Below are 14,378 nucleotides of genomic sequence, written 5' to 3'. Positions count from 1 at the left end.
TGAACCGGTCAATTGCAGCTTGTCGGAGATTCCCTCGGACTCGCCCATCGATTCGTTCATACAAGTATCTGGAAATTGCCACAGATACACACACACGAGTCATTATAAAGTCTTCCATAATTCGAAGGGGGGTTAGAACAGATCTCCTGCTTGCATATTTATTTCTTCCTCTCAATGAAAATGATACACACTAACATTGGTTATCAGTGGTAAGTAACCAGGAACCATGACAGAACTCATGTATCACATATTATTCCCACAGCTTGAGTGTTGCGTTGGACAGCTTCAAACTCTTCAGAATGGACAGGCCAGGAAGGAGAGGTGGTGGAATGGCCCTACATGTTAGAGTATGTCTTGATTCTCTGGAGCACAGTGATGGTGACAGTATGGTTGGGTGTGTATGGGAACCAGGAAGAAAGCCAGCGAGGCAGGTATCATGGTGGGAATCTGTTACAGGCCACCCAACCAGGATGAAGAGGTAGATGCAATATTCTATAAGCATTGTTTGATTGCCTTGAGCGTAAGACGGCGATGACAGGGTTGAGTGCTTATGGGTAAGAATCATAGGGAAGGCCAACAAGGCAGGTATCATGGTGGGAATCTGTTACAGGCCACCCAACCAGGATGAAGAGGTAGATGCAATATTCTATAAGCAGCTCAGAGAAGTTCCACAGTCACTACCACTTGATCTTCTGGGGGACTTCAACTTACCAGATGTCTGTCTCTTCCAACCAAAATTATTCTGTAATTCTGTAGTACTAACACACATCAGCAAGTCCAAGCACCAAGCATTTTAAGACAAGTTCTTCTGAACTTTACCCATTACAGCAACCACCTGATTATACGTACCAGGAAACATATATTACCATGGCACTTAGTTGCATTAAACCACACCATAACCTGAAGTCCCATGTGGACGCTTACAAGTTTTTCACAAACTATTATGCTTGGATCCCTGCTCTAGGGTCACAGAAGCTGGACAGTGTATTTTTGTATTATATACCAAACTGTCTCAACACGTTAAGGTGAACGAAGTAATCAGCAGAAAGCAGCACTTGGTGAACTGCCACTGGACAAACTGCATATTGATTCTGTCAAGATTAAGAGAAATAGAACAAAAATGACATGACAGCTCTAATGTCTTTATCAACGCATGAATGAATGCAGGGCCTCCAAAACTAAAACCAGCAAATTTAAAAGCCTGAAGTAAAACTGTCATTTCTATTACCTTTGAAAATTACAAAGGCTCCTATGAAACTTCTGAAATCAAGTGAAATAGTTAAAAAGCAAGCAAATACTTCTGTATGTTGTAAATCGAGTAAGAGGCTGAATGTATATAGTAAAAAAAAAAAAAACCTCACAACTACTTTTCAGTAGTTGTTTTCAGCTCTAAAATGGCACAGCAAATAATCCATGGGACCACAGGCATTTTGGCAGGCAGCCATCTCCCACGTTGGTGACTTCTGTTACGTATTAGGTCTAATCACGTGGCACGCTAACGTTTCTAATCAAACAGTAGCACAGAGCAGGTTTCAGCTTCTCTGGGTTTCAGAAGAGTCTACCTGTAGACATGGTGCACTAGTCTAGATGTTACGGCGTTACAGAAAATGACAGTATTTTCCATATTGGATTTTAAGTACTACTATGAAGTTAAAATTAGTCTGTTAAAATAAAATATACAAACTGTTAAGCTCTCAGAACAGATAGCTTTAGGAAAGAAAAAAACCATGGAAGCACAGAAGTTACAGAAAATATCTTACCTTTTATGTATAAGATAATCCTCCAAAATATCAAGGCAGCGCACCATTTGTGAGAAGATAAGGACCTTGTGGCCTCCGGCTTTCATTTTTGGAAGAAGTTTATCAATAAGAACCAGTTTACCAGCAGACTGGATCATTGCTTGTAGATGGAAGTCAGGAGCAGTTGGGCTATACGTTTCTTTAAACTCTCCAAGGATTTTCTCTTCAGCACCTGTCAAAGAAGTCAAAGAACATATTTCTGTATCTATAAGTTTATCTACACAAATAGATCTGCACACATACATGACTAAATTAACAAAATCGGTGCTTGTACTTTAAATATCTCCCATTAGCCACTGCTGGAGACAGAACAAAGTTCTGTATGGATCTGGATGTTCTCGCAAGAACATCTATTTCTATGCTCCTTGAAAACAAGTCTTCAGTTTTTAGGCAGAACACTTCAGAAAAAATCAGCTGGAAGGAGGTGAAACTCCCCCTCCCGAAGCGACAAAAACTAAAATACAACTTGTTGTCAAGCGTTGTGTAAAAAAACCAACTAAAAAATCAGAAGTCCTTTTGTTTCTGTGATATTTCAAATGGGACATGATTTAGTATTGTAAAGCCCTTTTCTGAAGTCCCTCTGTGATTGAAATCATGGCAAAACCTTTTAAGAGCTTGAAGGGTATTTTCTCGCAAGCAGAAAAAACATCCAAGTTAGTTATAACTAAGTGAGAAAAGCTGACATAGACCATTCCACTTGCAAGAAGCATTAATTTTAAAAGCTAGCTCTAGAAGTTGTTTTCCATACTGCTTTTAAAGAGATATAGCACTTCCACAAGATAATTGCTTCTAAATGTTCTGTGAAATCCTACCAACAACAAGTTCACGTTTCAGGCCTCAAACACGCATCTGCCTCACAACCTCACCTCACATCTATCAAAAAAATGCTTCCACCTAATCCAGTCTTCGGAAAGCCTGATGAAAACGTCAAATAATTGCAACAAAATTTCTTACATATTTTAAGTAAAGAAAAAAAGTAGCTAAAAAAAAAAGAACCAGTCTTTATCATGTATTTACCTTTGATGAGATACGGGTGATTGCAACACTTCCTGAGTTCCATCATTGTGTTAACCAGATTGGGTACATTCGCTTGCCCTGCTCCTTTGGATAAGAAAGCAAAATTTTTCTCCAAAATAGCTCGATAATATTTCTTCTGAATATTAGTTAGTTCTACTTCAATTATCGTTTCCTCCTTAGGAGCCAGCTTTTTTTCGACATCTTCCTTTAATCGTCTGAGCATCATGGGTTTCAGGATAGCTTGTAGTTTTTGAACCTAAATGAAACATAATGGTTTGAAGAAACATGAAAAAGAAATGGTGTAGTTTAATTAAAAATCTTTGCACTCTATATCACTAATTTTTTTTCCTAGATTACATAAAATATTTTCCAGATGGGATACAGCCTTAGTTTTAACTCCGAATTACTAAAGAATTTACGTACTTCAAAAGCGGAACAAGAGAATCTTTATCACACGTGTCCACTAAGACTCTGCCTACACAAAGCCAGAAGTCTTCAATATTTATTATTTTCACTCTTCACTTGCTAAATTTACAATATCAAGTCAAAAAGGTAAAAACAATTCTTTAACAAAATACTCTATTAAACTATTAAACTGATTCCTACTACCTGCATGGTTTAGAGAAATTGCATGATAAAAGGACTCCAAAGTGATATGTGAGGAGTTGATGCGGGGCTGGGGTGCAATAACTGTTACTATCCAAAACAAACGTTTTCCCTTCAACTGAAGCTCAAAACAAATGTATTCAATGTGCAATACCTGTTCCTCTGTTTTAAGGTCTCCGAACTCTTGCATGAATGTAGATTCAGCAGGAAAACGCAATGGTTCCAGAAAATGAAGGAGGCTAAACAATTCTTCTACTGTGTTCTGCAGCGGTGTACCCGTTAGCAGCACTTTATGTTCCTATAAAAAGAAAAGAAACTCACATGACCATATGTGCACACGTTTGCAAAAATCTTCACGTTAGGCCTGAGTGTCATATTTACATGAAATTCCAGTTCTGCGTGTCACTAAGTACAGAAGCAGTACAGATAAAGAGAAGTCTAAAAGAGCAACAGTAAGTACTTTCTACTAGTTCTTCTTTAAATTCTGTCTCCCTACAGGTGTAATGAAGAAATGACTGAACTCTTCAACTTCTGCCTGTAGTATTCACACATGTATAATCCTCTCTCACTATAGTGTGGAAAATACACACCAAACAGAATAAGACGACTTCTGAGAACACGTAGCAAAAACTGTACCAAAGTAATAATAAAGTCAAAAGCCAATGCAGGCTAGTCATGGTGCATCGTGTAGTAACGCACCAAAAGCCTTGAGATTCATTATAGTATACACTTCTTAAAATCTTGCACTATATCGAATAAAACCTGAACTAGGGGACTAGGCATAATTGTGTTTTAAATTCCACTACTTACTTGCGTGTATCGTTACATAAATTGTTCACAATACTTTCTAGGGTTTTAAATGTTAGTGCACAAAATCCTGCTCAAAAACTGTATTATTATAAAGCAAATTCTAAATGAAATCTTCAAGTTAAAATAAACTACAGAATAATGTAATTAGAAATAGATTCTGTTTAAAGTTAGAAATTGCCACATTTTATTTAATCAAAACCATCCAGCATCAGCTGTCAAAAGTACACACATTTGAAGGGAGTATCAGGAACAGCGATCTCCTGAGAAAGACTGCTTGAGAGGACTTTTTCGGCAGGTAAAATCAGTCTGATTTATCATCGTACTGTACTTAAGTACAATCAAACCCCAAAAGTGAAATACAGTTACTCACAAGGTTCATTAGTTTTAGTCCTTCCAACAGTTTGCAATTTTTGTTCTTCAGTCTGTGAGCTTCATCAATAATAACGCACCGCCATTCAATTGCATTTAACTCTGGACACCCACCAAGAATCATTTCAAAAGTTGTGATAATGGCTTGGAATCGGTAGGTACCTCGAACAATACGTCCCTAGAGATTCATCAACACACAAAATTTGTTCCATTACCTCAAATCTACTCAATTTAAAGATTTTGTTGCTGACATTTCATCAAGAGCCAGACATCAGATTTTACATTATAAATTTTTTTGCCATCCCTAACTGTAACACTGTAATTAATAGTAATGAGAAATTATCCATAGCCACAAATCCACTATTGTCTAACCAACAGTAAAATTTTACCCACTTTTAATTACAGATATAACCATCTAATAAAACTGTTTCAAAAGATGCATGTAGATAATATTTTTAACCCTGGGAAAATCTGAATGACTGATGGGGAAAACCCAACAGTCAATCAATCAAAATATATGATGGTAATACATTTAGCACTCATATAGTAAGTCATAAAATACCACCGGAGAACTAAATGAACACTTTTTATCCAGCTTACTCTCCTCCACTGGTCTGACAAAGAGACTATGTAAGCCTTTGGTAAGGCAGCATTCAATAACTCACTAGAGAATCAAGATGTTATTTCAACATTTAGCACTACTTAAAAGTTTTCAACTGTATCAATTTTGTAGCAATAGCATATGGATTAAAAAATTATTTTCACAGAATTTACAGAAAAGGTTAAAAAAACCTTTCAAAATTGTCAGATTTCAAGGTTTTTTCATGTTGTTTTCTGTGAAGTATTTCGGACAATAAAGCAAACCGTACACAGACAGTGTACAGCTCTTTACACTAGGAAAAGGAAATCAACAGCTACATAACGGTAACACAGCGTTTAATCAGCTGTATTTTTGTTCTCACTGCTCTTCAAATTCAGCACCCAACTGCAACCATCTGTGTACACTTCAATCTCCACATAAGTATCAGCATCACTGCTATTCAGCTGCAAAATTCCTCAGCATCCTGGAACAACCTACATCTTGCTGCAACCACTTGCAGAAATTTACTCAGTAAGCATATGTTAAAGATTCAGATACGTAAAAAAGCTTAAAAACCTCATCCCAGGGTGTCCAAGGACTTCCACTAAGACCGATGTGCAGATAACGTAAAGCACACTTTCCATCACCACTGCCTCAAACAGGTTTAGGTACGTTACTGCCCACAAGCGACGTTACAGTACCTGGGAGTCCCTGAAGTACATTTCATACTGCTGAATCATCTGCCTGCTGATCATGCTGCCGTGATACACCACAACATTAAGGTCAGTCCACGTGCGAAATTCTCTTTCCCAGTTTGTTATAGTGGAAAGCGGAGCTATGATCAGAAAAGGCCCTCTTATACCGGCCAGGAGGATTTCATAGAGGAATGTAATGGACTGGATGGTTTTGCCAAGACCCATTTCATCTGCTAAAATGCAATTTCGCCTGAAAGTAAAATATATTTATTTGTTACTAGCATCAAAGAAAGTATACCCACTAAAGCTGTTACGCAAATGGACACTTCATAAAAAACAAAGCTCAAATATACCAGTTTAAAGCAATAATCAAAATTGAGGCACCGTAAAAGATGCTTGCAACTGTTCTCTGGTTACGGCAAAAGAATGAACTCAGTACACAAAACCACAAGCTTTCAGTCATGTTTAGTGCTGGTAAAATCTAAGAATGGAATGTGCCACGAGGAACATCCCTGGGCAAAACTCACATAAAAGGAGCGTGTTACAGCATCGCCAACAAATTTCTGCTCGTTTCAAAAACTGAGACAGAAGCATATAACCGAATTACTCCACGAAGTACCACTAGGTACTCACCCTCAGCCACACACGCCTGCTCTTCACTCTGCCTAGATGCTGACAAAGCTATGTAGTGCCTGACTGAGAATTAAAACAAGATTTGCTTTTGCAGGTCCTGAAACTGTACACTGAAATGGTGTGCTCGCTGACATAACCTCTATCAAAAAAAGGCAACTGGTATTTGGGAAATAAAGCAAGCAGGAAGATTTATGACTAGAAATCCAGCTTAGATACAGAGGAAGTACATAATTTTGGAAAAAACTCGGAGGTGATTATATTCCCATTAATACATCATAACATTAATGAAAAAAATTAACTTTGGCTTACAATATAGAAAACAATTATTTATCTGCTTGATTTTTGAAGAGAGGTAACTTTATTTGAAATACACACTAATTCTAGAAATCATTTTGAAACATGCAAGTGTTTCCCAGTTGTTCCAAAAATTCTGAAAGCTCATGCTCTGGTGGATGTTGCTTTGTCTTAATTTCCTCATAGCCACTGAAAATTTATTTTCAGTTAGGTTAGTTATATTCTTTCCAAATTTGGTTTTTGTTATTCTTGTTGATAAAAAATACACTTGTACACCCAAAGGAAGAGACATTACTCATTTCCAGTTCCAGCTTTTTAGCTATAAGTAGAGAAGATATAGTTAACGCTATTCATTCCCACTAACAGTGATTCATTCCATACGGTGTAAAATTTACATCAAAAAACATTCCATGCATATACCTATTGTACCAGTTGAACAGGAGCCAGTTAAGTCCTTCCAGTTGATATTCCCTGAGCTGATTGCCATTTTTATATTCCCTGGACTGTTCTATCTTCTTCCAGGAATTGGGAGGCGGTCGGTCCTTTAAGGGAAAGGGTAATACATGAGCAAGTTGGTACATGCTTTATTTTTCCAAATCATTTTAACCCACTATTTCCTGACTGCAACAATTTACATTTAGAATGTAATTCTTCAGCGTTAATACTGGTGAGGCGCCATGGTTAACATTACTTCCTACTCTGCAGAAACCTGAAATTTGTATTTGTCTATAAAAATTAATACTTTAAAAATTGATTTCAGACTATATTATAATAATACCAAGCAACCGATTTCTAAAACTAGGCATACAAATTGTTTGCAACTCATAATTTGAAACACTAGTTCATTTATACAACAACCTTCAAGACTATATGGTCGCACACTGGGAGCTCTAAGAACAGCTGTCCTACAACCAGAGCCAACCGAGTATTTGGGACTACCAAAATCCCCAAAGGCTAAGCAACTCCGGGTGCTGATGCTGCCCGTACAATGAGCACTGAGTTACTGTGATCTTGCCCTTTCCTTCTGGCACTTGCCCTGGTCACTGCTAGTCACCTGAGCTCACAGCTAGTCAATTCAGGAAGCCAACGGTGTGCGTTCAAAAACGTAGAATTGCGAGTGGTTTAGTTCCCTGAATCGATTTCACCACAGGATTAGAGAGACAGTATCAACAGATGCAGGATCATGATACAAAGGACGTGACAAAACTGCCGGTAACAAGGTATATGACCTTCATGTCCCTAGCTGAGAGGCAAATACACACACACGCTCTCGAGTAAAATATTTTCAGTAAGAGCTTTTCTGATCAGCTGTGCTTCTCCCCAGTACACCTCTCAGGATTTATAAAAGCTTGCATTCACTCTAGACTCACAAGCCCTTATCTGGCAGCTCTGAATTCTAGATCCGAATTTTATCTCTCTGTCCTGCCAGTGTCAGCATCACCTGACACCAGGTCTCTGAGCAGCAGTAGCTGTCCCTCCCCAGCAGCTGTGGCTTCCTCCCCTCACCCACAAGCAACCATCTGTCCACTCCCCCACACCCGGAGCAGCCACACTCCTGCTCGCAGGGCTGCCGTCAGCAAATACTTTCTTGTACTTGCTGGAGCCTGGAGCAAAAAATACTTGTTGCTGGTGCTAAGACGACTGTCAGTTGTACAGTTGCGCTTAAATCATCTTTTTCTCTCAAAGCCAAATACGGTAACAGAGAGTATAAAAGCCCGTCTTCCCACATGCCAAAATGGCAGGATTTTAAATAAATACTAGAAAAATGAACTAAATATAATAGGAAGACGTTAATCATGACTACTGTCATTATCTGCAGAGAGAAAAAGCATTAAAATAAATCCCAAAGCCCACAAATTAAAGCACTGTGCATATTCAGTTATGTAAAATCAGTTAGAACAAGCATTGCATACACCACGCAGGACACACGTCTTACTCTGACAATGACAGACAGGAATTAAAATAGAACTATTTTGTTTTCTCCTGCTCTATGAGACAGAATCATGATGATAATTAAAAGATAAAACACATTTCCTTATTATTTGTATTTTTCTTCCTTTCAGCTAGCCCTTTATGACAAGAAGAAAAACAAAAGCAGGAAGTAATTACGGAACCTGTTTGACAGATCTTGTTTGCCAATTTCCTTCAGTGTTGAAGCACAAGACTTTGCTCTGTTCTCTGTAAAAGGATGTTTACACTTTAATTCTGTTTTCTCCTGGTCTTAATGGTGTTTGGATTCTGCTATAGCCAGTTTCAATGTCATGCTCGTCACTCAGAAGCTCAGAAAGTTATAGCACTTCATACTTTTTCCAAAACTTTTTTTTTTTAATAGAGTAACAAATACGATAAGAATATCTATCTATCCCTACCTGAAAATATTATTATTCCTAGGTGACAAGGCACACAGATCCTTTACACAGAATGTAAACAAGTCTTAACACACAAGTTTAAAGCTGGGAAAACCAAACCCAATTTTCCAAGACAGCCAAGTAAATTAGGTACAATTTTACCAATCTCCTTGAGTCAGGCCTGGAAGCTTGCAATTGTTCAAATTCTTCTATTTTTGCTTGATCTACATCTTCTTTCAGTTCCCACGTACTGTCTTCATATGGCAACGAACACCATTTTACTAAATAGTAAATAACAGGCTGCAGAAGAAAATTCTGGATGTTATCAGCTTTTAATTTAGTACACAGACTGCTAATATGCCTGACCATTTGAGCAGCTAGCTTACTTGAGAGCCGCAAACAAAAGCGTATTTCTCACTTCTTAAGACATTCAGAGTAGACTCGTGTTATCTACCTACTGATCCTTGGCTTCTCCGACTCTGCCACTTGTTGTAAACCCTTGGAGTACTTTTCAATCCCACTTACAGATAAGTAAATCTTAAGTCTTAGGAAAGATAATTTACTCTATGTGTGATGTTTGTGAAAACAGGGCAGGGACAGAATTAACCACAGCTGGGCTATGCAGAACTTTTCCTCCACTCTCCAAATCAGGATACCTAAGTCTACAACAAAGAGCTTGACAAAGTTCCTCAAACAGAGGTCTTCTCAACAAAATTGAAAGCTCTACAGGTCTGCTGGGGAACATATATAAAACTTAGGTGAAGTCTCAACCTATAAAACCAAAGCAATTGTTTTACTTACAGTAAATAAGTAATTTAAAACCAAATAAAAAGTATCCTTCAAGAAGCTGTGGGCAAGTCTTATGATAACACATTTTTTCTAAAAAGTGTAATAATGACAAATCTGTGGCGTACGTTAGTAATTTTAACCCTCAACTCTGCTTTAGGAAGATTAATGCAGAAATTGCTGGGTAGAAGTCTTTTAGCAGATAGTCTTTCGCTATGCAGAACAGATTAAGCATCATATCTATTCCAAAGGCCCTAAGCAACTTCGTCAGTCTTTGTTCTCTGCTTGCTTCAGTCTCTTTCTGAATTTTTTGAGTCCTGTTTTCTTTTTCAGATTTTCTAATCTTGTGCTTTTGTTCTGTAACAGTTTTCCAGAAAAGGAACTTAAAGTTAAAACCAAGCTTCGATCAATACAGAGGGAAAGGTCCGCTGGTGGCTATCAAAATCCCTCTCAATCACTGCTGCCTAAAGCCTAGGGACAAGAGTTAAAGCGGTAGGGAAGAATCTCCACTGCCCTCCCTTCTTGTTTTTTTTTTTTCAGCAGTGACCCCTTGCCACTATCGGAGAGATGGGACAGTACCTGGGGTCAGTGTTTTGTCGGAACTCCCAAGGCAATTTTCAAACCGCACATTTATGTCAGTAACCACATAAGCTTTGCCTACTATGACCTATTAACACTAATAACAAGCCTCTGAAATCTGATTTCTGTCTCAAAGTACATGGCTAGCATGGGAAACAATCAGACTGTCATGTGTCGTTAAAAATATTTTTGAAACTTATAATCATCGAGTTTTTATTCTGAAATCTCCTAAAATTATGATTATCAAACACCACTTGGAGGTCGATCTTCCTGACTTGCTTTAAGATCTATTTACCTCACCAGTGTCCTTATCTTCACAGAGGGATACTTCTAACACCCGGTCTACTTCAACATAGTCAGGATTAAAAGGTTCTTCTTCCATCTGCAATGCAAGATTAATGGAATCGGTACAGCAGCAAAAAAAGCTGATATATGCTAAGACTTGGTCTCCTTGTACACAGAATTAGTTTGGCAGCTGGAAACCATCGAGGCTTTTGCACACATCTTAAAATCTAACACACACACACCCCCGTTTTGGGGGGTTTTTTGGCAGTTAGTGCTCAAGAGTGATCTGAGCTTAGAACAGAAAATGCAGACATTTAGGGATGAAGTGCTGTCTTGGGAAAGTCATATAGTAGAGAAACTAGCCATACTAACGTAATCTTTCCCTCCCCGCTGTTTTTAAGTAGTTACTCGATCTATCCTAATTTTAAACCATGCAAAAGTCAGGTTAGTTCAGTGACTCAAGAAGACTTGCTCCTAAAAGTGCTTTAAACAAACGCCACCCTGCTGCAACCAAAACCCCAACCCCCACGGCTAATTTTTAATTCTGGATATTCCGCTGTTCCATTTAAAAGCTTACTCGATCACAATTTCACAAGGCTTATTTAATGGTATATTTCATACTCACATCTGCAAAAAAGTGAGCTCTTTGTGCTTGCCTTAGTTTGAATCGTTTTATTTTCTGCTGGATTCTTTTATCCTTTAAAAGCTGTTGTTCTGTGGCCCACTCACAGTGGAGATAAGAGCTAAAAAATCAGGGATTAACATTAGCATACTAGTGAAAGCAAAAGCTTACTATATATTTTTAGTATATAGTTAAAATAATGTTTTATAAACCAGAATTTCACTAAAAAATGAACATTTTATCATTTAAGATGAAATTCACTGTGAAGATCAAAGATCTGTCCCTCCAAATAACGATCTTAGAGCATGTAGTTAAAAGCACTGGTTCAGGGCTAAGATCCATAGAACTTTATGAATTCACAAATTTCTTTCATCTGTCCTACGAAGAGAAACAAGTGTATTTAAAGCAGGCTAAATAAATCAAGTTTAAAATCTGACACCTCTGTCAGAAAGTACCCAGAGGTATAAAGTACTTAATATATTCTATCTGACTTTTTCACGTACTGTGAGAACCTCTCTTCACAGGTACTGCAGAACTATCTAGCTGAGCCCAGTAAAAGATCAGTCAGGAGCATCAGAGCCCATGGCAAAAAGAACTGTGTCACCAGACGGGGCTGGGAGAGAAGCACAAAGTAATGGAGTCCAAGGAAGGAGGAAGCATGAGCACCAGCACCTCGCTGCACCCAAGTGAGCCTTTCTGAGGGTTTGAGACAAGTACACATATTTCTTCCTCACACTCCCTTTTTAAGCTTCCTAAAGATAACCTAGAAATAAAAAAGAGCTCTTGCTGGGTATACTAATTCTTGTACTGGAAGACAGACCTTACTCTTTCAGAAAGAAGAGCTAAATGGTCTCCAGAAGCACGTGAATCCACAGTCTCAAAAAAAGTACATTTATTAGCAAGAATCTAATGAAATAAGACTCACATAAAATGAAGGGGCTTGCATTTTTAACATCTAGAACAGAACACTGACAGCAATGAAATTTAAAGGTATGAAATTTGAAATAGGACAATACAGAAAAAGTTACTTTTCATTCTTTTTTTATTTCCTGCTTCTGATATAAAATCACTTCTATCAAGGGAAGTTTTTTTTCCTTTTAGAACAGTAAGACCAACTTGTACATCAACCCCTCCTAAATGTATGATACTGCCAACTTAATCATAAAGTATCTCTAATTTCAATTCATGGAATTAAAATTAGCCTCAGGCATATAGTCCCTGCTGAATTCAACAAACATTATCTTCTCTAAAAATCCTGGGTTTTGACAATAATTGCTGTCAGCTTATTAGTCAGTGCTGGTTTCACAACAGGGATAATTTTCAAATTATTAGTAACAATATAAAACATTCTGAGCAATTTTAAGATGGCAAGTTTATTAAGAAAAAATCCAAAAGATGACAAAATCTGTTTTTAAATAATCTTCAAACAATACAAAACTTTAGTACATGAATATGGCACTTATCATTTAGACAACACCAATGAATCGTTTAGTCATCCAATGAAACAGCATTTTAATACTTACTAGTTCTTGTATTTCACAAAAAACTCTTCTGTTTCTACTGTCATCCCAGCAGATACCTAGAAAAGAAAATGCAGGGGAAATGTAGAATGATAGACAGAAAACCCTTGTCCGAAGAGTTCTAAACCCCTTCAAACCCTTCTAAAGCAACTTTATTCCACGACAATCACTTACTTCTTTCTTCATTACCCTGGAGGACAAGATTTTGTCTACAATTGCTGCATCTTCTTCACTTGGATTTTCCTAGAAATGCAGGAAAACAATGATATGAATTGCAGTAAACGCCCTTTCTTCAAACTGACCAGGCTTACAACCTTCAAACATTAGTGGCTTGTTAAAAGACCAACAATACAGGCAAATTTGACCTCTACCTCTCTTTACAGTCTGGGAGCAAAATTGAAAATCCAGGTCTATCTCCAGAGAGAAATACATGCAAAAGTACAGCAAGTCCGGCACTGCCAAGAGCATCAGATGCAGCGCTCACCTGTCAAGCAGTGCGAGCAAGGGTGAACTTGATGCTTTCCAGACACAGACTCACTGTGAATGCCCTGCTGAGTTGATCTGATGCAGTGAACATACTGACAATTTCGTTAAACAGACATGGAGAGATAAGAACTCTGGCAGACAGTTTGGGAAAAAAAAACCCCGAATAAAACCAGCATGTGTCGAACTCAATTGACTAGATTTACTCTGAACATAGATAACAAACATGCTGTGGAATCCGGCAGACAAGGGTCACGCCTGGGAGCTCCAGCAGGGCTTAGGTGTGACGCAGACACAAGATTTCTTAACTCTGCCAAGAGACTGAAGCTGTGGTTCCAGAGATAAAAAGCCATCTTTAAAGGCTGCTTCCAATAAAAAGCCACCTGCCCTCTTGTCTGATTTGTCCCCAGTCATACTCCTCCTCCTTCCCCTACAGCTCTGGCACTCCTTCAAATATCTTACAAACGCTTTTCCCCTGTTTCTTTCCTGCTACTTTATTTCCTTAGAATGGCTCAACAGTCAGTTTGAGCACCAGAGCTGGAACAAATGAAGCAGTGGAGTGCAGACCTGAAGGGGTAAAAAAGGAAGGAGTCTACTTTTCAACACTCTTGGTAAGCAGAGATGCCCATAGCCTCAGTTAACCTTACAGTTCTGAAAACATACAGCTTTTTCAAATGTCTACGTGGCATAACATATTTTTTGTGATATACCCATCATTATCCTTAACGTCAGATAATAAATGATTGTAACAGGAACATCAGTAATAAGCCATTTCTCCCAGTTTTCAAGGTCTTATCAAGCTGTCACATTAAATAAATGAAGGCTTAGTAATAATAACATTTTCCTTCCAAGTTATGAGCTTTATTCACTGAACAATTTGAGACAAATGGGAACTTCCACTATAGACTAAGCCAGTTTTCACTTACCACAAATAACTGCAAAGGCTGTTCAG

General features: G+C 38.0%; 1 protein-coding gene across 1 annotated transcript in view; it reads right to left on the bottom strand.

Moving 5' to 3' along the window:
* Positions 1 to 14,378, bottom strand: part of CHD9 (chromodomain helicase DNA binding protein 9) — an 84,450-nt gene that overhangs the window by 25,376 nt on the left and 44,696 nt on the right. The window contains exons 7-19 of the mRNA XM_010139894.1: positions 14,353 to 14,378; positions 13,118 to 13,186; positions 12,947 to 13,002; positions 11,427 to 11,544; positions 10,812 to 10,898; positions 9,314 to 9,451; positions 7,224 to 7,345; positions 5,883 to 6,126; positions 4,603 to 4,779; positions 3,577 to 3,720; positions 2,817 to 3,072; positions 1,761 to 1,971; positions 2 to 68 (exon numbers count right to left, since the gene is read on the bottom strand). Coding sequence (XP_010138196.1) covers positions 2 to 68; positions 1,761 to 1,971; positions 2,817 to 3,072; positions 3,577 to 3,720; positions 4,603 to 4,779; positions 5,883 to 6,126; positions 7,224 to 7,345; positions 9,314 to 9,451; positions 10,812 to 10,898; positions 11,427 to 11,544; positions 12,947 to 13,002; positions 13,118 to 13,186; positions 14,353 to 14,378 — 1,715 coding nt within the window. The remainder of the gene's footprint in view (position 1; positions 69 to 1,760; positions 1,972 to 2,816; positions 3,073 to 3,576; positions 3,721 to 4,602; positions 4,780 to 5,882; positions 6,127 to 7,223; positions 7,346 to 9,313; positions 9,452 to 10,811; positions 10,899 to 11,426; positions 11,545 to 12,946; positions 13,003 to 13,117; positions 13,187 to 14,352) is intronic.

The sequence above is a fragment of the Buceros rhinoceros genome, unplaced genomic scaffold (assembly GCF_000710305.1).
Source record: "Buceros rhinoceros silvestris isolate BGI_N320 unplaced genomic scaffold, ASM71030v1 scaffold13417, whole genome shotgun sequence".
Lineage (NCBI taxonomy): Eukaryota > Metazoa > Chordata > Aves > Bucerotiformes > Bucerotidae > Buceros > Buceros rhinoceros.
The sequence above is the reverse complement of the archived record's forward strand: the minus strand, read 5'-3'. Positions and strand labels throughout refer to the sequence as shown.